General features: G+C 51.5%; 1 protein-coding gene across 1 annotated transcript in view; it reads left to right on the plus strand.

Annotated features, from left to right (window-relative positions):
• The window catches only part of LDLR (low density lipoprotein receptor), a 43,196-nt gene that overhangs the window by 13,571 nt on the left and 5,499 nt on the right, over nt 1-24,126 (plus strand). The window contains exons 2-14 of the mRNA XM_032169715.2: nt 330-452; nt 2,894-3,274; nt 4,248-4,370; nt 5,076-5,198; nt 8,862-8,981; nt 9,720-9,845; nt 11,342-11,513; nt 11,599-11,826; nt 14,173-14,291; nt 14,941-15,080; nt 18,175-18,316; nt 18,452-18,604; nt 21,135-21,305. Coding sequence (XP_032025606.1) covers nt 330-452; nt 2,894-3,274; nt 4,248-4,370; nt 5,076-5,198; nt 8,862-8,981; nt 9,720-9,845; nt 11,342-11,513; nt 11,599-11,826; nt 14,173-14,291; nt 14,941-15,080; nt 18,175-18,316; nt 18,452-18,604; nt 21,135-21,305 — 2,121 coding nt within the window. The remainder of the gene's footprint in view (nt 1-329; nt 453-2,893; nt 3,275-4,247; nt 4,371-5,075; nt 5,199-8,861; nt 8,982-9,719; nt 9,846-11,341; nt 11,514-11,598; nt 11,827-14,172; nt 14,292-14,940; nt 15,081-18,174; nt 18,317-18,451; nt 18,605-21,134; nt 21,306-24,126) is intronic.

The following is a 24,126-nucleotide window of genomic DNA, read 5'->3' on the forward strand; positions in this document are numbered from 1 at the left end:
GACAGAGTCTCACTCTGCCGCCCAGGCTGGAGTGCAATGGCAGGATCTCGGCTCACCGCAACCTCCTCCTCCCAGGTTAAAGTGATTCTCCTGCCTCAGCCTCCCAAGTAGCCGGGATTACAGGCGCCCGCCACCACACCCAGCTAATTTTTGTATTTTTAGTAGAGACAGAGTTTCACCACATTGGCCAGGCTGGTCTTGAACCCTTGACCTCAGGTGATCCACCCGCCTTGGCCTCCCAAAGTGCTGGGATTACAGGCGTGAGCCACAGTGCTCGGCCTCAGTGGGTCTTTTCTTTGAGTGACAGTTCAATCCTGTCTCTTCTGTAGTGTCTGTCACCTGCAAATCCGGGGACTTCAGCTGTGGAGGCCGTGTCAACCGCTGCATTCCTCAGTTCTGGAGGTGCGATGGTCAAGTGGACTGCGAGAATGGCTCAGACGAGCAAGGCTGTCGTAAGTGTGGCCCTGCCTTTGCTATTGAGCCCATCTGGGTCCTGGGGAGTGGTCTGACTTTGTCTCTGCGGGGTCCTGCTCAAGCTGCAAGGCAGCTGCCCCTAACTGGGCTCCATCTCTTGGGGGCTCATACCCAGCCTCTTCTGCCCTTTAAATCCCCCCTTGACCAGGAGGCATTACAAAGTGGGGATGGTGCTACCTCTTCGGGTTTGTCACGCACAGTCAGGGAGGCCGTCCCTGCCAAGGGCTAGCCACCTGGCACACACACTGGCAAGCCACTGTGATCCTCGCTGGTCGTGATCCTCGTCATCCCGTGATCCCCACCCCGTGAGGCTGAACACATAGTGACACTTGCTAGCCAAGCCTCAATGACCCACGTAACATGAACGAGAAAAAGCCAGAAAATTCTGCCAAGGAGCAAGGCCAAGAATCCCAAAGGGAAATGGACTTTGAAGCTGGGCGTCTTCTTGGCTGTCTTAATACAAGTGGCACATCCAAATCCAAAAACCCAAAATTCAAAGTCTTGAGCACCCGAAATTCTGAAACATCTTGAGCACTGGCCTTTAGAAGGAAATGCTTATTGGAGCATTTTGGATTTCGGATTTTTACCACTAAGTGTGGAGTCCTAATTAGGAAAAAAGCCAGGCTGGCCGAACCAAGGGAAAGCAATAAAAGAAGGCAGATAGGGTCGGGCATGGTGGCTCACCCCTGTAATCCCAGCCCTTTGAGAGGCTGAGGCGGGTGGATCACTTGAGGTCAGGAGTTCGAGAGCAGCCTGGCCAACATGGTGAAAACCCATCTCTACTAAAAATACAAAAACTAGCCAGGCGTGGTGGCGCGTGCCTTTAATCCCAGCTACTCAGGAGGCTGAGACAGAAGAATCACTGGAACCTGGGAGGCGGAGGTTGCAGTGAGCCAATATCGCACCACTGCACTCCAGCCTGGGGGACAAGAGCGAAATTCTGTCTCAAAAAAAAAAGATGAAGAAGAAGAAGGCAGACAAACCATTTAAGTCTGCCTTTCTTCATGGTCCAGAACACACAACCATCCTGTGTAAATAACTCCTTATCTTCCTGTGCCCAGCTATCACCAGACACCTCGGCTGATAGAAAATTGCAAGTTAGCTCACTGCAACCTTGGCATTATAAGTACTGCACAAAGCCCTCTTCAGTGCACAGCACAAGCACCATTCTATAAAATCTCCAGCAAGTGGCCGGGTGAGGTGGCTCACACCTGTAATCTCAGCACTTTGGGAGACTGAGGTGGGCAGACCACCTGAGGTCAGGAGTTTGAGACCAGCCTGGCCAACATGGTGAAACCCTGTCTCTATTAAAAATACAAAAAAATTAGCCAGGCGTGGTGGCAGGTGCCTGTAATCCCAGCTACTTGGAAGGCTGAGGCAGGAGAATCGCTTGAATCCGTAGGCGGAGGTTGCAGTGAGCCGAGATCATGCCATCGCACTCCAGCCTGGGGGACAAGAGTGAGACTTCGATTCAAAAAAAAAAAAAAAAAATTCCCAGCAAGCCTTTGTCTTCTGGCAGTCAGCTCCTCTCTTGCTGACCTGCTTGTTGCTTTCTTGCAAGGTATTTTCCTATCTACTTTCTGGAATAAATCTGTCTTTCTGTACTTACAACTGCCTTTTTAAAAATTTCTTTCTTTCTTTTTCGAGATGGAGTCTCACTCTGTTGCCCAGGCTGGAGTTCAGTGGTGCAATCTCAGCTCACTGCAACCTCTACCTACTGGGTTCGAGCGATTCTCCTGCCTCAGCTTCCCGAGTAGCTGGGATTACAGGTGTGCACCAGCACGCCAGGCTAATTTTTGTATTTTTAGTAGAGACAGGGTTTCACCACGCTGGCCAAGGTGGTCTTGAACTCCTGACCTCAAGTGATCCTCCCATGTCAGCCTCCCAAAGCGCTAGGATTACGGCCATGAGCCACCGAGGCCGGCTGCACCTACAACTGTCTTGATAAATTCTTACCCCCACACCACTGGTCCAGATAGCCAATGCTCACCCACAACATTAAGGATATTCCAAATTTAAAACATTCCAAAATCAGAAAAATATTCCAAATCTGAAAATATTCCAAAATAAAAAAAATTCAAAATCCAAAACACTTCTGGTCCCAAGCATTTTAGAGAAGGGATACTCAACCCAAAATAAGGACAGCAGTTCTATCAATGGTGCTACCATCTTGCAGGCCTCAGTTTAACAGCTTTACGCCTATTAACGCACCAGTCCTCATAGCAGTGCTGGGAGATGTGTACAGATGAGGAAACTGAGGCACCGAGAGGGCAGTGGTTCAGAGTCCATGGCCCCTGACTGCTCCCCAGCCCGCCTCTCCAGGGGCCTGGCCTCACTGCGGCAGTGTCCCCGGCTATAGAATGGGCTGGTGTCGGGAGACTTCACGGTGACGGTGGTCTCGGCCCTTCCATCCCTGCAGCCCCCAGGACGTGCTCCCAGGACGAGTTTCGCTGCCACGATGGGAAGTGCATCTATCGGCAGTTCGTCTGTGACTCAGATCAGGACTGCTTGGACGGTTCGGACGAGGCCTCCTGCCCGGTGCTCACCTGCGGCCCCGCCAGCTTCCAGTGCAACAGCTCCACCTGCATCCCCCAGCTGTGGGCCTGCGACAATGACCCCGACTGCGAAGATGGCTCGGATGAGTGGCCGCAGCGCTGTGGGGGTCTTGACGTGTTCCAAGGGGACAGTGGCCCCTGCTCGGCCTTCGAGTTCCACTGTCGAAGTGGCGAGTGCATCCACTCCAGCTGGCGCTGTGACGGTGGCCCCGACTGCAAGGACAAATCTGACGAGGAGAACTGCGGTATGGGCGGGGCCGGGGGCGGGGGTGGGGCGTTCTATCACCTGTCCCTGGGCTCCCCCAGATGTGGTTTGTGCAGTGATTTAGGTGCTGAAGTGGATTTCGAACAACATGCCAAGAAAGTATTCCCATTTCATGTTTGTTTCTTTTTTTCTTTTCTTTCTTTTTTTTTGTTTTTGAGATGGAGTCTCACTCTGTGATTTTTTTTTCATCTCTAAATTTCCTGCATCCATATGGCCACCATGAGGCCCTAGGCCAGCCGATGGTTCCTGTTAGCTTATTGGGAAATCACTGTTTGGAAGGTGCTGGTTGTTTTTTGTTGTTTGTGTTTTGTTTTTGTTTTTTGTTTTTTTTTTTGAGACGGAGTCTCCCTCTGTCTCCAGGCTGGAGTGCAGTGGCGCGATCAGCTCACTGCAACCTCCGCTTCCTGGGTTCAAGCTATTCTCCTGCCTCAGCCTCCGAAGTAGCTCGGATTACAGGCATGTGCCACCACCTCCGTCTATTTTTTTTTCTATTTAGTAGAAATGGGGTTTCACCATGTTATTCAGGCTAGTCATGAACTCTTGACCTCAGGTGATCCACCCGCCTTGGCCTCCCAAAGTGCTGGGATTACAGACGTGCACTGCTGCACCCAGCCTTTTTTTGTTTTTTTGAGACAGGGTCTTGCTGTCACCCAGGCTGAAGTAAAGTGGCACGATTATGGCTCACTGAGGCCTTGATCTCCTTGGCTCAAGCGATCCTCCCACTTCAGCCTCTCAAGCAGTTGGAACCACAGGCTGTACCACCAAGCCTGGCCAATTTTTTTGTACAGACACAGGCTGGTCTTGAACTCCTGGGCTCAATGAATCCTCCTGCCTTGGCCTCCCAAAGTGCTGGGATTCCAGGCATGAGCAGCTGCACCCAGCTAAAGGCCCTGCTTCTTTTTCTCTGGTTGTCTTTTCTTGAGAAAATTTTCACACTCTGTCCTGTTTTCCAGCTGTGGCTACCTGTCGCCCTGACGAATTCCAATGCTCTGATGGAACGTGCATCCATGGCAGCCGGCAGTGTGACCGAGAATATGACTGCAAGGACATGAGTGATGAAGTTGGCTGCATTAACGGTGAGCGCTGGCCATCTGGTTTTCCATCCCCCATTCTCTGTGCCTTGCTGATTGCAAATGATTTGTGAAGCCAGAGGGCGCTTCCCTGGTCAGCTCTGCACCAGCTGTGTGTCTGTGGGCAGGTGACTTGACTTCCCAGAGCCTCACTTCCTTTTGTTTTGAGACGGAGTCTTGCTCTGACACCCAGGCTGGAGTGCTGTGGTGCAATCACAGCTCACGGCAGCCTCTTCCTCTGGTGTTCCAGTGATTCTCCTGCCTCAGCCTCCTGAGTAGCTGAGATTAAAGGCGTACACCACCACGCCCGGCTAATTTTTTGTATTTTTATTAGAGACAGGGTTTCTCCATGTTGGCCAGGCTGGTCTTGAACTCCTGGCCTCAGGTGATCCACCCGATTCGACCTCCCAAAGTGCTGGGATTATAGGTGTGAGCCACCGCGCCAGGCCTAATTTTTTTGTATTTTTAGTAGAGATGCGGTTTTGCCATATTGCCCAGGCTGGTCTCGAACTCCTGGGCTCAAGCGATCTGCCTGCCTTGGCCTCCCAAAGTGCTGGGATTACAGGCACAAACCACCATGCCTGACGCGTTTGCTTAATGAATCCATTTGCATGCGTTCTTATGCGAATAAACTATTATATGAATGAGTGCCAAGCAGGCTGCAGCTCAGACACACCTGACCTTCCTCCTTCCTCTCTCTGGCTCTCACAGTGACACTCTGCGAAGGACCCAACAAGTTCAAGTGTCACAGCGGCGAATGCATCACCCTGGACAAAGTCTGCAACATGGCTAGAGACTGCCAGGACTGGTCAGATGAACCCATCAAGGAGTGCGGTGAGTCTTGCTGCAGGTGGCTTGCAGAATTTGTGGGGAGCCAGGAATGGGACTGAGACATGAATGCTGTAGTGTTTTGGGAACTCCACTCTGCCCAGCCTGTGCAAAGGGCTCCTTTTTTCATTTTGAGACAGTCTCGCACGGTTGCCCAGGCTGGAGCGCAATGGCGAGATCCTGGCTCACTGCAACCTCCGCCTCCCGGGTTCAAGCGATTCTCCTGCCTCAGCCTCCTGAGTAGCTGGGATTACAGGCGCCCACCACCAAGCCCGGCTAATTTTTTGTATTTTTAGTAGAGATAGGGTTTCACTATGTTGGCCAGGCTGGTGTTGAAATCCTGACCTCATGATCCGCCCACCTTGGCCTCCCAAAGTGCTGGGATTACAGGCGTGACCCACCCCATGCAAAAATATTAAAAAATGAAGCGATGCTGGGCGCAGTGGCTCACGCCTGTAATCCCAGCACTTTGGGAGGCCGAGGCGGGCAGGTCACGAGGGCAGGAGATTGAGACCATCTTGGCTAATACGGTGAAACCACATCTCTACTAAAACTACAAAAAATTAGCTGGGTGTGGTGGCAGGCACCTGTGATCCCAGCTACTCAGGAGGCTGAGGCAGGAGAATCGCTTGAACCTGGTAGGCGGAGGTTGCAGTGAGCCGGGATCGCACCATTGCACTCCAGCCTGGGCGACAGAGTGAGACTTTGTCTCAAAAAAAAAAAAAAAAAAAAAAAAAAGAAGCGAATTCTGAAATACATGAATTCTTTTCCTCGGGTGCCTGCTTCTGTCTTGAGGTCTGTTGTTGTTGTTTTGAAACAGAGTCTTGCTCTGTCGCCCAGGCTGGAGTGCAGTGGCGTGATCTTGGCTCACCACAACCTCCGCCTCCCAGGTTCAAGCGATTCTTCTGCTTCAGCCTCCTGAGTAGCTGGGACTATAGCTGAATGCCACCTTGCCAGGCTAATTTTTGTATTTTTAGTAGAGATGGGGTTTCACCATGTTGGCCAGGCTGGCCTCGAACTCCTGACCTCAAGTGATCTGCCCGCCTCCTGAAGTGTTGGGATTACAGGCGTTAGCCACCTCGTCCTGGTGAGGGTTTTTTTTTTTCCCAACCCTCTGTGGTGGATACTGAAAGACCATATTAGGATAACTGTACAGTATAGAGAAGGCAGTGGCAAGTTTTCTCTGTCATATACCAGAGTGGGCTTGGGCACGGTGGCACACTCCTGTCGTCTCAGCTAATCAGGAGGCTGAGGAAGGAGGATCGCTTGGGCCCAGGAGTTGGAGACTAGTGAGCTGTGATCACACCACCACACTTCAATCTGGGCAACAGAGCAAGAGACCCTACCTCTAAAAAAAGTAAATATTTTGAACACTGTGGGCCATATGGTCTCTGGTGCAGTTCCTCAACATGGCTGTTGGGTGAACACAACCACGCACAGGACGCAAACCAATACATGTGGCTGTGGGCCCAGAAAATGTTATTTATGGACACTGAAATTGGAATTTCTTTTTTTTTTTTTTTTTTTTTTTTTTTGAGACGGAGTCTCGCTCTGTTGCCCAGGCTGGAGTGCAGTGGCACAATCTCGGCTCACTGCAAGCTCCGCCTCCCGGGTTCACGCCATTCTCCTGCCTCAGCCTCTCCGAGTAGCTGGGACTACAGGCGCCCACCACCACGCCCGGCTAATTTTTTGTATTTTTAGTAGAGACGGGGTTTCACCGTGGTCTCGATCTCCTGACCTCGTGATCCGCCCGCCTTGGCTTCCCAAAGTGCTGGGATTACAAGCGTGAGCCACCACGCCCAGCCTGGAATTTCATATAACTGTTTTGTGTCGTGAAAATGATTTTCGCTTTTTATTTTTATTTTTCTTCTCAAGTATTTAAATATGTAAAAGCCATTTTTAGGCCTGGCGGGATGGTTCACGGCTGTAATCCCAGCACTTTGGGAGGTCGAGGCGGGAGGATCATGAGGTCAGGAGATCAAGACCATCCTGGCTAACACGTTGAAACCCCGTCTCTACTAAAAATACAAAAAATTAGCCAGGCATGGTGGCGCACGTCTGTAGTCCCAGCTGCTCGGGAGGCTGAGGCAGGAGAATCGCTTGAACGCAGGAGGCAGAGGCTGTAGTGAGCTGAGGTTGCACCACTGCACTCCAGCCTGAGCGACAGAGTGAGAGTCCGTCTCAAACAAAAACATGTTTGCCCATACTGGCCTTGAACTCCTGGGCTCAAGCTATCTGCCTGCCTTGGTCTCCCAAAGTTCTGGGATTACAGGCATGAGCTACAGCACCCAGACTTTTGTTGTTTTATATCTATATATCTATATATAAAACTATTGTTTTTTATATATCTATCTATACATATCTATATCTAGATATAGATATAGATATAAAACTGTTGTTTTTTATATATATCTATATAGCTTGTTTTATATATATAAACTACAGTAAAAAACATGTAACATAAAATTTACTTTCTTTTTTTTATCATTATTATACTCTAGGTTTTAGGGTACATGTGCACAATGTGCAGGTTTGTTACATACGTATCCATGTGCCATGTTGTTTTGCTGTACCCATTAACTCGTCATTTAGCATTAGGTATATCTCCTAATGCTGTCCTTCCCCCCTCCCACCAAAATTTACCTTCTTAAACCTTATTAAGTGCACAGTTCTGTGCCATTAGCACATTCACACTATTGTACAACATCACAACCACCATCTCCAGAACTCTTTTTTTTTTTTTTTTTTTTTTAAATTCTTTTTGAGACAGTCTCACTCGGCGCACAGGCTGGAGTGCAATGGTGCGATCTTGGTTCACTGCAACTTCCACCTACCAGGTTCAAGCAATTCTCCTGCCTCAGCCTCCTCAGTAGCTGGGGTTACAGGTGCCCGCCACCACGCCTAGCTAATTTTTGTATTTTCAGTAGAGATGGACTGGGTTTCATCATGTTGGCCAGGCTGGTCTCGAACTCCTGACCTCAAGTGATCCTCCCACCTCAGCCTCCCAAAGAGCTGGGAATACAGGCATAAGGCACTGCGCCCAGCCCTAGAACTCTTTTATCTTCCCAAACTGAAGCTCTGTTTCCATGAAACACTCACTCTCCATCCCCTCCCCAACTCCTGGCACCCACCATTCAACTTTCTGTCCCTATGAATGTGATGGCTCTAGGGACCTCCTTTTAGTGGAATCAGACAGCATTTTCCTTTTTTGACCAGCTTATTTCACTGAGCCAAGTGCGGTGGCACACGCTTGTAATCCCAAAACTTTGGGAGACCGAGGCGGGCACATCACCTGAGGTCAGGAGTTCGAGACCAGCCTGGCCAACGTGGTGAAACCCCATCTCTAGTAAAAATACAAAAAATCAGCCTGTGATGGTGGTGGGCGCCTGTAATCCCAGCTACTCAGGAGGCTGAGGCAGGAGAATCGCTTGAACCCGAGATCGTGCCATTGCACTCCAGCCTGAGCAACAAGAGTGAAACTCCGTCTCTGCTAAAAATACAAAAAAATTAGCCAGGCATGGTGGCGCATGCCTATAGTCCCAGCTACTTGGGAGGCTGAGGCAGGAGAATCACTTGAACCCGGAAGGTGGAGGTTGTAGTGAGCCAAGGTTGGCGGTGAAGGGATGGGTGGGTGAGAGTGACCAGTCTGTGTCCCCTGGCCCTGCGCAGGGACCAACGAATGCTTGGACAACAACGGCGGCTGTTCCCACGTCTGCAATGACCTTAAGATCGGCTACGAGTGCCTGTGCCCCGACGGCTTCCAGCTGGTGGCCCAGCGAAGATGCGAAGGTGATTCCCGGGTGGGACTGAGCCCTGGGCCCCCTCTGCGCTTCCTGACATGGCAACTAAACCCCTCATGCCTCAGTTTCCCCATCTTTTAAGCGGGCTTGAAAGCAGTTAGGAGGGTTTCATGAGATTCCACCAGCATGGAAAACTATCATTGTCTGGCCAGAGGTACTTGCTTCTGGGGATTGGTAATTAAGAAATTTCAGGCCGGGCACGTAATCCTAACACTTTGGGAGTCAGACGCAGGTGGATCACCTGAGGTTAGGAGTTTGAGACCAGCCTGACCAACGTGGAGAAACCCCGCCTCTACTAAAAATACAAAATTAGCCGGGCGTGGTGGCGCATGCCTGTAATCCCAGCTACTCGGGAGGCTGAGGCAGGAGAATCACTTGAACCTGGGAGGCGGAGGTTGTGGTGAGCCGAGATCGTGCCATTGCACTCCAGCCTGGGCAACAGGAGTGAAACACCGTCTCAAAAAAAAAAAAAAAAAAAAGAAAAGAAAAGAAAAAAAATATTTTCAGCTGACACAGCTTCACACTCTTGGTTGGGTTCCCGTGGTGAATGGTGAGGTCAGGTGATGGCTGGGGATGACACCTGGCTGTTTCCTTGATTACATCCCCCGAGAGGCTGGGCTGTCTCCTGGCTGCCTTTGAAGGTGTAGGTTTTGGCCTGGGTCCCATCGCTCCGTCTCTAGCCATTGGGGAAGAGTGTCCCCACCAAGCCTCTTTCTCTGTCTCCCAGATATCGATGAGTGTCAGGATCCCGACACCTGCAGCCAGTTCTGCGTGAACCTGGAGGGTGGCTACAAGTGCCAGTGTGAGGAAGGCTTCCAGCTGGACCCCCACACCAAGGCCTGCAAGGCTGTAGGTGAGAGCGGGAAGGCGGCGGTTGGGGGCGGCCTCACCCCTTGCAGGCAGCAGTGGTGGGGAGTTTCATCATCTGAACTTTGCACAGACTCATGTCCCCTGACCAGGAGGCTGTTTGCTCCTGAGGGCTCTGGCAGGGGAGTCTGCCGCCCTGTTAGGACTTGGGCTTGCCAGGGGGATGCCTGCATATGTCCTAGTTTTTGGGAATATCCAGTTAACGGAACCCTCAGCCCTGCTGGTGGAACAGGAACTGGCTTTCCTTTCAGGGACAACCCGGGGAGTGACTTCAAGGGGTTAAAGAAAAAAATTAGCTAGACATGGTGCCGCACACCTGTGGTCCCAGCTACTCCGGAGGCTGAGGCGGGAGGATTGCTTGAGGGCAGGAGGATTTGTTGATCCTCCTACCTCAGCCTCCGGAGTAGCCAGGACCTCAGGTGCATGCCACCATGCTTGGCTAATTTTCTTTTTTTTTTCTTTTTTTTTTTTTTGAGACGGAGTCTCGCTCTGTCGCCCAGGCTGGAGTGCAGCGGCACGATCTTGGCTCACTGCAAGCTCCGCCTTCTGGGTTCATGCCATTCTCCTGCCTCAGCCTCCCTAGTAGCTGGGACTACAGGAGCCCACCACCGTGCCAGGCCAATTTTTTGTATTTTTGGTAGAGACAGTTTTCACCATGTTAGCCAGGATGGTCTCGATCTCCTGACTTTGTGATCTGCCCGCCTCAGCCTCCCAAAGTGCTCGGATTACAGGCGTGAGCCACGGCGCCCGGCCGCTAATTTTCATATTTTTAGTAAAAACAGGGTTTCACCATGTTGGCCAGGCTAGTCTTGGACTCCTGAACCCAAGTGATCCTCCTGCCTTGGCCTCCCAAAGTGCTGGGATTACAGACACCACACCTGGCTATTATTATTTTTTAGAAACAGGGTTTTGGTCTGTCTTCCAGCCTGTAGTGTAGTGCAGCCTCCATCATAGCTCGCTGCAGCCTTGACCTCCTGGGTTCACGTGATTATCCCGCCTCAGCCTCTGGAGTAGCATGTGCCACCATGCCTGGCTAATTTTTTTTTTTTGAGACAGAGTCTCATTCTGTCACCCAGGCTGGAGTGCAGTGGCGCAATCTTGGCTTACTGAAACCTCCACCTCCCAGGTTCAGGCAATTCTCCTGCCTCACCCTTCTGAGTAGCTGGGATTACAGGTTCCTGCTACCAAACCTGGCTAGTTTTTGTACGTTTAGTAGAGACGGGGATTTCACCAGGTTGGTGAGGCTGGTCTTGAACTCCTGACATAAAGTGATTCTCCTGCCTCAGCCTCCCAAAATGCTGAGATTACAGGCGGGCGCCACTGTGCCTGTTCCCGTCGGGAGGTCTTTTCCACCCTATTTTTCTGGGTGCCTCCTCTGGCTCAGCTGCACTCGTGCAGGGTGACACGAGGGGATGGGGAGTCACTCTTGGTTCCATCGACGGGTCCCCTCTGCCTCCCTGACCTTGCTCCCCGGGTCCCCAGGCTCCATCGCCTACCTCATCTTCACCAACCGGCACGAGGTCAGGAAGATGACGCTGGACCGGAGCGAGTACACCAGCCTCATCCCCAACCTGAGGAACGTGGTTGCTCTGGACACGGAGGTGGCCAGCAATAGAATCTACTGGTCTGACCTGTCCCAGAGAATGATCTACAGGTGAGCGTTGCCCCTGCCTGCAGCCTTGGCCCGCAGGTGAGATGAGGGCTTCTGGCCCTGATGCCCTCCTCTCCTCCTGCCTCAGCACCCAGCTTGACAGAGCCCACGGCGTCTCTTCCTACGACACCGTCATCAGCAGGGACCTCCAGGCCCCCGACGGGCTGGCTGTGGACTGGATCCACAGCAACATCTACTGGACCGACTCTGTCCTGGGCACTGTCTCTGTTGCGGATACCAAGGGTGTGAAGAGGAAAACGTTATTCAGGGAGAACGGCTCCAAGCCAAGGGCCATCGTGGTGGATCCTGTTCATGGGTGCGTATCCACGATGCTGAGGGCTGCAGAGGGAATGGAGGGAGCAGGAAGGGGCTTCAGGAAGTGCTTAGTGGGCTGGGCACGGTGGCTCAAAGCACCTGTAATCCCAGCGCTTTGGGAGGCCAAGGCGGGTGGATCATTAAGACCAGCCTGACCAACATGGTGAAACCTCATCTCTACTAAAAATACAAAAATTAGCTGGGTGTGGTGGCAAGCACCTGTAATCCCAGCTGCTCGGGAGGCTGAGGCAGGAGAATCACTTGAACCCAGGAGGCGGAGGCTGCAGTGAGCCAAGACAGCCCCACTGCACTCCAGCCTGGTGACAGAGCGAGACTCCGTCTCAAAAAAAAGAAAAAAAAAAGAACTGGTTAGTGGCTAGGCCCCAGGATGGTGTCTTCCAAGCCCGTGGCTGACTCAGCAGCTCCTAGGTCAAGACACACTGACCTGTGTCCCCTGGCAGGAAGCATCGCCCCTGCCGCCTGCCCGGTGTACTCTGTACCTGTCAGGCGACATCTGCTACTTAAGCACGTGAGAGGTGGCATTTCACAGTTTCAGTGTGGTGCTGACAACCCGGGACGCACACTGTCCTTGCAGCTACAATCAGGAGGTGAATGTTGGGTTTCAGGTAGAAAACAGTGGAGAAGGCACACTTGGTGTCTGGAAGGGAAAAGCAGGGAAGAGAGCATCATTCAGATGGAACAGAACCTGCCTGCGGGTGAAGGTGGGCCAACTACGGCCAGCGTCCCTTTTTATTTTTATTTATTTATTTATTTTTTTGAGACGGAGTCTCGCTCTGTCGCCCAGACTGGAGTGCAGTGGCGCGATCATGGCTCTTTGCGAGCTCCACCTCACAGGTTCACACCATTCTCCTGCCTCAGCCTCCCGAGTAGCTGGGACTACAGGCACCTGCCACCACGCCCGGCTAATTTTTTGCATTTTTAGTAGAGACAGAGTTTCACCGTGTTAGCCAGGATGGTCTCAATCTCCTGACCTTGTGATCCGCCCACCTCGGCCTCCCAAAGTGCTGGGATTACAAGCATGAGCCACCGCACCCGGCCCCCTTTTTATTTTTTAGTTTTTGAGACGGAGTCTCGCTCTGTCGCCCAGACTAGATTGCAGTGGCTTGATCTCGGCTCACTGCAGCCTCTGCCTCCCAGGTTCAAGTGATTCTCCTGCCTCAGCCTCCCAACTAATTGGGATTACAAGCATGCAGCACCACGCCCGATTAATTTTTTGTATTTTTAGTAGAGACTGGGTTTCACCATGTTGGCTAGGCTGGTCTCGAACTCTTAGCCTCAAATTATCCGCCTGCCTCAGCCTCCCAAAGAGTGGGGATTACAGGCGTGAGCCACTGCGCCCAACCCAACCCTGGATCTCTTTTAAACAAGACAATGCTCACTGTTGCCACAGAACAATGGGTGGGGTACATGTGGCCCAGTGTGTTTGGCCACATAACTGCCAAGCCAGAGGGAAAGAGACTCCCAGACCGTCTCCACTCAGATACAAATGTGTGTGTTGTGTGTGTGTGTTCTGGTCTCATACTTGTTTGTTTGTTTTGAGACAGGGTCTCACTCTGTCACTGAAGCTGGAGTGCAGTGGCGCAATCAGAGTTCACCGCAGCCTCAAACTCTTGGGCTCAGTTGATTCTCCCACTTCAGCCTCCCAAGTAGCTGGAACTACAGGTGCCTACCACTGTGCCCAGCTAATTTATTTTATTTTTAGTAGAGATGAGGTCTCACTATGTTGTCCAGGGTGGTCTTGACCTCCTAGCCTCAAGCAATTCTCCTGCCTTGGCCTCCCAAAGTGTTGGGATTACAGGTGCAAGCCATTGTGCGTGGCTTGTGTTCTTGTGTTTCTTCCTTTCTTTTTCTTTTGAGATGGCGTCTCAGTCTGCCACCCAGGCTAGAGTGCAGTGGTGTGATCATAGCTCACTGTAGCCTCAACTTCCTGGGCTCAAGCAATCCTCTGATTTCAGCCTCCCGGGCCTGGCCAGCATGGTGAAACCCCGTCTCTACTAAAAATACAAAAATGTAGCCAGGCGTGGTGGTGGGCGCCTGCTACTCCGGAGGCCGAGGCAGGGGAATCGCTTGAGCCTGGAAGGTGGAGGTTGCAGCGAGCCGAGATGGTGCCACTGCACTCCAGCCTGGGCAACAGAGACAGATTCTGTCTTAAAAAAAAAAAAAAAAAAAAACAAAAAACCAAACAAACCACATTTGGAGTTTGGGGTTCCCAGCAGGGCTGTTTCCAAGCCTGAGCCTGGCTGTTTCTGCCAGAATTTGTTGCACTCATTGGCTGGGATCCTCCCCCGCCCTCCAGTCTCACAGCTATTCTCTGTCCTCCCACCAGCTTCATGTACTGGACTGACTGGGGAACTCCCGCCAAGATCAGAAAAGGGGGCCTGAACGGTGTGGACATCTACTCGCTGGTGACTGAAAACATTCAGTGGCCCAATGGCATCACCCTAGGTATGTTCGAAGGACGGCCGTCCCAGCCAGGGCCGGGCACAGGCTGGAGGACAGACGGGGGTTGCCAGGTGGCTCTGGGACAAGCCCAAGCTGCTCCCTGAAGGTTTCCCTCTTTCTTTTCTTTGTTTTTTCTTTTTTTGACATGAGGTCTTGGTCTGTCACCTGGGGTACAGTGCACTGGTGCAATCACAGCTCACTGCAGCCTCCACCTCCCAGGCTCAAGTGATCCTCCTGCCTCACCCTCCTGAGTAGCTGAGACTACAGACACGTGCCACCACGGCAGACTAATTTTATGTTATTTTTCAGAAGAGACAAAGTCTTGTCATGTTGGCCTGGCTGGTCTCAAACCTCCAGGGTGCAAGCGATGCTCCCGCCTCAGCCTTCCAAACTGCTGGGATTACAGGCGTGGGCCACTGTACCCAGCCTCCCTGAAGGTTTTCTGACCTGCAACTCCCCTACCTGCCCATTGGAGAGGGCGTCACAGGGGAGGGGTTTAGGCTCACACGTGGTTGGAGCTGCCTCTCCAGGTGCTTCTCTGCCGGGTCCCTTGGTGGGGGTCTTCCTGCCTGGAGCAGCGTGGCCAGGCCCAGAGGCCCCTCTGAGACTGGCATCAGCACGTGACCTCTCCTTATCCACTTGTGTGTCCTAGATCTCCCCAGTGGCCGCCTCTACTGGGTTGATTCCAAACTTCACTCCATCTCAAGCATTGATGTCAACGGGGGCAACCGGAAGACCGTCTTGGAGGATGAGAAGAGGCTGGCCCACCCATTCTCCTTGGCCATCTTTGAGGTGCGGCTTGGGAGGGTGACGGAAGTCCTGGCTGACTGTTTACTTAGAGCGACTTATGTACGAGATGCAAGTGCTTAGGTGGCGGATAGACACAGACTGTGTAGATCACTCAAGCCAAGACGAATGCGGAAAACTGGTTGTGACTGGGAGGAGGTCTTAGACCTGAGTTATTTGTTTTCTTTATTTCCTTTTTTTTTCTTTGAAATGGAATTTCGCTCCTGTTGCCCAGGCTGGAGTGCAATGGCGCAATCTCGGCTCACCACAACCTCCACCTCCCAGGTTCAAGCGATTCTCCTGTCTCAGGCTCCCCAATAGCTGGGATTACAGGCATGCGTCACCACACCCAGCTAATTTTGGATTTTTAGTAGAGATAGGGTTTCTCCATGTTGGTCAGGCTGGTCTCGAACTCCCAACCTCAGGTGATCCGCCTGCCTCGGCCTCCCAAAGTGCTGGGATTACAGACAGGAGCCACCATGCCCGGCTATTGCCGTTTTCTTTCCTTCCTTTTTCTTTCTTTTTAAGAGACAGGATCTCTCTCTGTCGCCCAGGTTGGAGTGCAGTGGTGTGATCATAGCTCACTGCAGCCTCAACCTCCTGGGCTCAAGTGATTCTCCCACCTCAGCGTCCCGAGTAGCTGGGACTACAGGTGCACACCACCATGCCCAGCTCATTTTTGTATGTTTTTTTTTTTTTTTTTTTTGAGAAGGAGTCTCGCTCTTTCACCCAGGCTGGAGTGCAGTGGCGCGATCTCGGCTCACTGCAGGCTCCGCCCCCCGGGGTTCACGCCATTCTCCTGCCTCAGCCTCCCGCGTAGCTGGGACTACAGGCGCCCGCCACCTCGCCCGGCTAATTTTTTGTATTTTTAATAGAGACGGGGTTCCACTGTGTTAGCCAGGATGGTCTCGATCTCCTGACCTTGTGATCCGCCCGCCTCTGCCTCCCAAAGTGTTGGGATTACAGGCGTGAGCCACCGCGCCCGGCCGGTTTTTTTTTTTTTTTTTGAGACAGTCTTGTTCTGTCACCCCGGCTGAAGTGCAGTGGTGCAATCTTGACTCACTGCAACCTCTGCCTCCCAGGTTCAAGCTATTTTCCTGCCTCAGCCTCCTGAGTAGTTGAGATTACAGGCATGTGTGCCATCATACCTGGCTAATTTTTGTATTTTTTTGTAGAGATGGGAATCTCAGTATGTTGCCCAGGCTGGTCTTGAACTCCTGGCCTTAAGCGATCCTCCCACCTCAGTCTCCCAAAGTGCTGGGATTACAGGCATGAGCCATGGTGGCCGGTTTGTTTTCTTTTTTTTTCTTTTTTGAGATGGAATTTTGCCTTTGTTGCCCAGGCTGGAGTGCAATGGCACGATATCGCCTCACCACACCCTCTGCCTCCCGGGTTCAAGGGATTCTCCTGCCTCAGCCTCCCAAGTAGCTGGGATTACAGGCATGCGCCACCCTGCCTGGCTAATTTTGTATTTTTAGTAGAGATGGGGTTTCTCCATGTTGGCCAGGCTGGTCTCGAACTCCGGACCTCAGGTGATCCGCCGGCCTCTGCCTCCCAAAGTGCTGGGATTACAGGCATGAGCCACTGCACCCGGCGGTTTGTATTCTTTTTACTGGGAGTCATGAAAGGCAGTGATCCTCTGTCACATGTGATCTTGGCTCTCATGGGACATTTGGCAATTTCTAGAGATTTTTTGGTAGTCACAAGTCGATGGGGAAGACTGTTGGCATCTAGTGGGTAGAGGCCGGTGACGCTGCTGAACGCCCAGAACAGAGAAGTAGCAGGCCCTAGATAAAGCCAGGTGGGGAAACTCTGCTCTAAGGAAATGGTGCTATTTTATAACCCCACGTTCCTGGCAGCATGACTACCAACAGCCAAAAGTGGAGTCCCCCCAAGTGTGTTCGTCCATTTGCACTGCAGTAAAGGAATAGCTGAGGCCGGGTAATTTATAAAGGAAAGAGGTTTAAACTGGGCACGGCAGTTTACGCCTATAATCCCAGAACTTTGGGAGGCTGAGGCAGGAGGATCGCTTGAGTCCAGGAGTGTGAGACCAGCCTGGCCAATATGACGAAACCCTGTCTCTACAAAAAATACAAAAAGTAGCCGGATGTGGTGGCAGGCACCTGTAATCCCGGGTTCTCGAGAGACCGAGGCATGAGAATTGCTTGATCCCAGGAGGTGGAAGCTGCAGTGAGCCAAGACCATGCCACTGCACTCCAGCCTGGGCGACAGGGTTGGACTCTGTCTCAAAAAACAACAAAAAAAAAGTTCTGGAAATGGATGGTGGTGATGGTGATACTTGCACAACAGCGTGAATCTGCTTAAGGCCACCGAACTGTGCCCTTACAAATAGTTGAGATGGTACATTTTATGTTATGTGTATTTTTACCACAATTAAAAACTAGTCATGGCCCAGGTGTGGTGGCTCATGCCTGTAATCCCAGCACTTTGGGAGGTTGAGGGAGGCGGATCATGAGGTCAGGAGTTCGAGACCAGCCAGGCCGCCATGGTGAAACCCCATCTCTACTAAAAATACAAAAATTAGCCAGGCATGGTGGCACATGCCTGTAGTCCCAGCTACTTCAGAGGCTGAGGCAGGAGAATCGCTTGAACCTGGGAGGCTAAGATTGCAGTGATCTGAGATCATGCCACGGCACTCCAGCCTGGGTGACAGAGCAAGACTTCGTCTCAAAAAAACAAACAAACAAAAAAAACTAGCTGTGGATCAGGCATGGTGGCTCACGCCTGTGATGTCAGCACTTTGGGAGACCGAGGTAGGTGGATGGCCTGAGGTCAGGAGTTCGAATCCAGCCTGGCTAACATGGTGAAATCCCATCTCTACTAAAAATACAAAAAATTAGCCAGGTGTGGTGGCACGCACCTATAATCCCTGCTACTCGGGAGGCTGAAGCAGGAGAATCGTTTCAACCCGGGAGGTGGAGGTTGCAGTGAGCCGAGATTGGGCCTCTGTACTCCAGCCTGCGCAACAAGAGTGAAACTCTGTCTCAAAAAAACAAAAAATCTAGTTGTGGAGAGAGGGTGGCCTGTGTCTCATCCCAGTGTTTAACGGGATTTGTCATCTTCCTTGCTGCCTGTTTAGGACAAAGTATTTTGGACAGATATCATCAACGAAGCCATTTTCAGTGCCAACCGCCTCACGGGTTCCGATGTCAATTTGTTGGCCGAAAACCTACTGTCCCCAGAGGATATGGTCCTCTTCCACAACCTCACCCAGCCAAGAGGTAAGGGTGGGTCAGCCCCACCCCCCCACCTTAAAACCTCCTTGTGGAAACTCTGGAATGTTCTGGAAATTTCTGGAATCTTCTGGTCTATCTGATGATCTCATTCCTGCCCTGACTCCGCTTCTTCTGCCCCAGGAGTGAACTGGTGTGAGAAGACCACCCTGAGCAATGGCGGCTGCCAGTATCTGTGCCTCCCTGCCCCGCAGATCAACCCCCACTCGCCCAAGTTTACCTGCGCCTGCCCGGATGGCATGCTGCTGGCCAGGGACATGAGGAGCTGCCTCACAGGTGCGGCACACGCCTTGTTTCTGTGTCCTGTGTCCTCCAACTGTCCCCTCCTGAGCCTCTCTCCACTCATCTGTCAAATGGGTACCTCAAGGTTGTAAGGACTCATGAGTTGAGATAACCATACTTTTCTTTTCTTGGATGGACACATCAGCACCGGGCTGGACATTTACCCAGTTCCCCTTTGACGCCTGGTTTCCTCTTTCCGGCCCCATGAAGAGGTGATCTGATTTCTGACAGGATCCCTGAGGGAGGAAATGGTCCCCTTGTTGACTTTTTTTTTTTTTTTGAGATTTGCTCTGTCACTCAGGCTGGAGTGCAGTGGTGCCATCTTGGCTCACTGCTACCTCTCCCACTGGGTTCAAGCAATTCTCGTGCCTCAGCCTCCCAAGTAGCTGAGATTACAGGCATGTGCCACCACGCCTGGCTAATTTTTGTATTTTTAGTACAGACAGGGTTTCTCCATGGTGGCCAGGCTGGTCTCGAACTCCTGACCTCAGGTGATCTGCCCACCTCTGCCTCCTGAAGTGCTACGATTACAGGCATGAGCCACCGCGCCCACCCCCCTTTGTTGACTTTTCTCATCCTCTGAGAAAGTCTCATTTGAGGCCAACACCTCCCTCAAGCGAACTGAATCTCCCTTTTGAACAACAACAAATAACAATATGACCCAGACGGCTCACATCTGTGGTCCCAGCTACTCGGGAGGCTGTGGTGTGAGGATTGCTTGAGCCCAGGAGGTCCAGGCTACAGAGGGCTATAATCACACCACTTCACTCCAGCCTGGGGGACAAAATGAAACCCTGTCTGAAAAAAACAAAAAAAAGAAAAAGAAACAATATGATTACAAAGTAGATGTTCATGGTGTTTACTTTCAGTACTCTTTTTTTTTTTTTTTTGAGACAGAGTCTTGCTCTGTTGCCCAGACTGGAGTGCAGTGGCACTATCTTGGCTCACTGCAACCTCTGCCTCCCAGGTTCAAGCGATTCTCCTGCCTCAGCCTCCCCAGTAGCTGGGACTACAGGCACGTCCCACTACGCTCAGCTAATTTTTTGTATTTTTTAGTAGAGGTGGGGTTTCACTATGTTAGCCAGGATGGTCTCCATCTCCTGACCTCGTGATCTGCCTGCCTCGGGCTCCCAAAGTGTTGGGATTATGGGCGTGAGCCACCGCGCCTGGCCTTTTTTTTTTTTTTTTTTTTGAGATGGAGTTTCGCTCTTGTTGCCCAGTCTGGAGTGCAATGGCGTGATCTCGGCTCACTGCAACTTCTGCCTCCTGGGTTCAAGCGATTCTCCTGCCTCAGCCTCCCGAGTAGCTAGGATTACAGGCATGTGCCCCCACGCCCAGCTAATTTTGTATTTTTAGTAGAGACGGGATTTCTCCATGTTGGTCAGGCTGGTCTCGAACTCCTGACCTCAAGTGATCCGCCCGCCTCGGCCTCCCAAAGTTCTGGGATTACAGGCATGAGCCACCACACCTGGCCGTGTCTGGCCTTTTTTAGTTATTTCTTTTTTTTTTTTTTTTTGAGACAGAGTCTCACTCTGTCACCCAGGCTGGAGTGCAGTGGTGCAATCTCTGCTCACTACAAGCTCCGCCCCCTGGGTTCACGCCATTCTCCTGCCTCAGCCTCCCGAGTAGCTGGGACTACAGGTGCCCGCTACCACGCCCGGCTAATTTTTTGTATATTTAGTAGAGACGGAGTTTCACTGTGTTAGCCAGGATGGTCTCAATCTTCTGACTTTGTGATCCGCCCCCCTCGGCCTCCCAAAGTGCTGGGATTACAGGCGTGAGCCACCACACCAGGCTTTTTTTCTTTTTCTTTTTTTTTTTTTTGAGATGGAGTCTTGCTCTGTCACCCAGGCTGGAGTGCAGTGGCATGATCTCGGCTCACTGCAAGCTCCACCTCCCGGGTTCACACCATTCTCCAGCCTCAGCCTCCCAAGTAGCTGAGACTACAGGTGCCCGCCACCACACCTGGCTAATTTTTTTGTATTTTTAGTAGAGACGGGGTTTCACCATGTTAGCCAGGCTGGTCTTGAACTCCTAACCTCAGGTGATCCACCTGCCTCGGCCTCCCAAAATGCTGGGATTACAGGTGTGAACCACCTTGCCCAGCCTAAGCCACTGTGCCAGGCCTCATTTTGGACTTTTTAAAAATTTTATTATTATTATTTTTTGGTTTCTTTTTTTTGAGACAGGGTCTCATTCTGTCATCCATGCTAGAGTGCAGTGATGGGATCATAGCTTGCTGCAGCCTCTACCTCCTGGGCTCGAGTGATCCTGCCCTTTAGCCTCCCGAGTAGCTGGGAGCACAGGCGTGCACCACCACACCTGGCTAATTTTTTTTTTTTTTTTGTACGTAGAGATGGGATTTTGCAATGTTGACCAGGCTAGTCTTAAACTCCTGGTGGACTCAAGAGATCCTCCTGCCTTGGCCTCCCAAGGTCATTTTAGACTTTTGTCATTAGGCGCACACCTATGAGAGGGGCCTGCAGGCACGTGGCACTCAGAACACGTTTATTTATTCTTTCAGAGGCTGAGGCTGCAGTGGTCACCCAGGAGACATCCACCGTCAGGCTAAAGGTCAGCTCCACAGCCGTAGGGACACAGCACACAACCACCCGGCCTGTTCCTGACACCTCCCGGCTGCCTGGGGCCACCCCTGGGCTCACCACGGCGGAGATAGTGACGATGTCTCACCAAGGTAAAGGCTGGGCCCTCCCTGGGCCCCTCTTCACTGGGAGATGGGTCCCTTCAGTGGCCACGAACATTTTGGTCACAAGATGGAGTCCAGGTGGTGTCCTCACTCCCTTGCTGACCATCTCTCACTTGGGCCATGTGTCTCTGGGCCCTCAGTTTCCCTATCTGTAAAGTGGGTCTAATAACAGTTCTTGTCCTCTTTGCAAGGATTAAATGGGCCAAATCATATGAGGGGCCAGGTTCTTCAGGCTCCTGGTTCCCGAAGTCAGCCACGCACAGTCTGGGTCCCGAAATTTTATCAAGGCACATTCGTTGCCTCAGCTTCAGGCAGCTGCCCCAAAAAGGCCAGGACTAAGGCAAGGAGGGGGAGGGATTCCTCAGTACGCAGCTTTTCACAGAGGTTCCAAAAGGCTAAGGAATCCAGTAACATTTTAACACAATTTTACAATTTTTTTTTTTTTTGAGATGGAGTTTTGCTCTTGTTGCCCAAGCTGGAGTGCAGTGGCACGATCTCAGCTCACCACAACCTCTGGCTCCCGGATTCAAGCGATTCTCCTGCCTCAGCCTCCCGAGTAGCTGGGATTATAGGCATGCGCCACCATGCCCGGCTAATTTTGTATTTAGTACAGAAGGGGCTTCTCTATGTTGGTCAGGCTGGTCCTGAACTCCCAACCTCAGGTGATCCGCCCGCCTGAGCCTCCCAAAGTGCTGGGATTACAGGTGTGAGCCACCATGCCTGGCTCCCAGCACTCTTTTTTTTGAGACAGAGTCTTGCCCTCGCCCATGCTGTAGTGCAGTGACGCAGTCTCGGCTCACTGTAACCCCTGCTTCCCAGGTTCAAGTGATTCTTCTGCCTCAGCCTCCCATGTAGAGTAGCTGGGATTACAGGCACCTGCCACCATACCTGGCTAATTTTTGCATTTTTAGTAGAGATGGGGTTTCACAATGTTGGCCAGGCTGGTCTCAAACTTCTGACCTCAAGTCATCTGCCCGCCTCAGCCCCACCAAAGTGCTGGTATTATAGGTGTGAGCCACCGCGCCTGGCCTACAATTTATTCTTTGGTGGCTCACACCTGTAATCCCAGCACTCTGGGCGGCCAAGGCAGGAGAATGGCTTGAGCCCAGGAGTTCAAGTCCAGCCTGGGCAACGTAGCAAGACCCTATTTCTACTACAAAATAAATAATAAATAAACTAATTTTTTTTTCTTTTAAAACCCAACTATTTAACGTGGCAATGCAATATATTTAAAAAAAATTTTTTTTTCTTTGAAACGGAGTCTCTCACTGTCACCCAGGCTGGAGTGCAGTGTCGCCATCTCTACTCACTGCAACCTCCGCCTCCCAGGTCCAAGCGATTCTCCTGCCTCAGCCTCGCAAGTAGCTGGGATTACAGGCACCCACCACCATACCCAGCTAATATTTTTGTATTTTTAGTAGAGATGGGGGTTTCACTATGTTTGGCAGGCTGGTCTCGAACTCCTGACCTCGTGATCTGCCCGAGGATCGGCGACCTCCCAAAGTGCTGGGATTGCAGGCGTGAGCCACCGCGCCCAGCCAAAACTTTTTTATTTTTATTTTTTTGGGACAGGGTCTCACTGTGTACTCCAGACTGGAGTGATAGAGTGCTGTCATGGCTCACTGCAGCCTCAACCTCCCTGGGCTCAGGTGATCTTCCCACTTCAGTCGCCCAGGTAGCTGGGACTACAGGCATGAGCCACCACACCTAGCTAATTTTTGAATTTTTTTGTAGAGACGGGGTTTCACCTCGTGGCCCAGACTTGTCTCCAACTCCAGGGCTCAAGCGATCTGCCCACCTTGGCCTCCCAAAGTGCTGAGATTAATGCAATTTAAAAAAAATTTTGGCCAGGCCTGGTGGCTCATGCCTGTATTCCCAACACCTTGGGGGGGCAACAGTGGGCAGATCACTTGAGGTCAGGAGTTCGAGACTAGCCTGGCCAACATGGTGAAACCCCCTGTCTACTAAAAAAATACAAAAACTTGAGAATTGCTTGAACCTGGGAGGCAGAAGTTGCAGTGAGCCAAGATCATGCCACTGGACTCCAGCCTGAGTGACAGAGCAAAACTCTGTCTCCAAAAAAATTGTTTTTTTTTTTGTTTTTTTTGTTTTTTCAAATCATCACACTACAGCCAAGGCCTGGCCACTTACTTTTGTAAATAAAGTTTTATCGGAGCCAGTGGTCCAGTGAAGCCGAATCTTGCAGGTGTAAGATCACAGCCTATCCTTGAAAATTTTGATATTTTGTTCATTGGGGGGTTTTTCATTAATTTAAATTTTAAAAAATAATATATTAAAGGCCGGTGTGGAGAGGTGCATGCCTGCAGTCCTAGCTACTCCCAGAGGCTGAGGCGGGAGACTTGCTTGAGCCCAAGAGTTGAAGTCCAGCCTGGGCAACATAGCAAGACCCCCATCTCTAAAAATAAAAATAATGCATTAGAATATTATTGGATTCCTGGGCAGGGCACAGTGGCTCACACATGTAATCCCAGCACTTTTGGGGGCTGAGGCAGGCGGATCACCTGAGGTCAGGAGTTTGAGACCAGCCTGGCCAACATGGTGAAACCCCGTCTCTACTAAAAATACAAAAATTAGCCGGGCATGGTGGTGGGTGCCTGTAATCCCAGCTACTCGGGAGGCTGAAGCACGAGAATCGCTTGAATCTGGGAGGCGGAAGTTGCAGTGAGCTGAGATTGCGCCATTGCACTCCAGCCTGGAGGACAAGAGTGAAACTCCATTCCCCTCCGCAAAACAAAAGGAATATTATCAGATTCCTAAGCTTTTTGGCTCCCCCTTTAGTCTGGGGGCT

Source organism: Hylobates moloch, unplaced genomic scaffold, assembly GCF_009828535.3.
Source record: "Hylobates moloch isolate HMO894 unplaced genomic scaffold, HMol_V3 SCAFFOLD_12, whole genome shotgun sequence".
NCBI classification, from domain to species: domain Eukaryota; kingdom Metazoa; phylum Chordata; class Mammalia; order Primates; family Hylobatidae; genus Hylobates; species Hylobates moloch.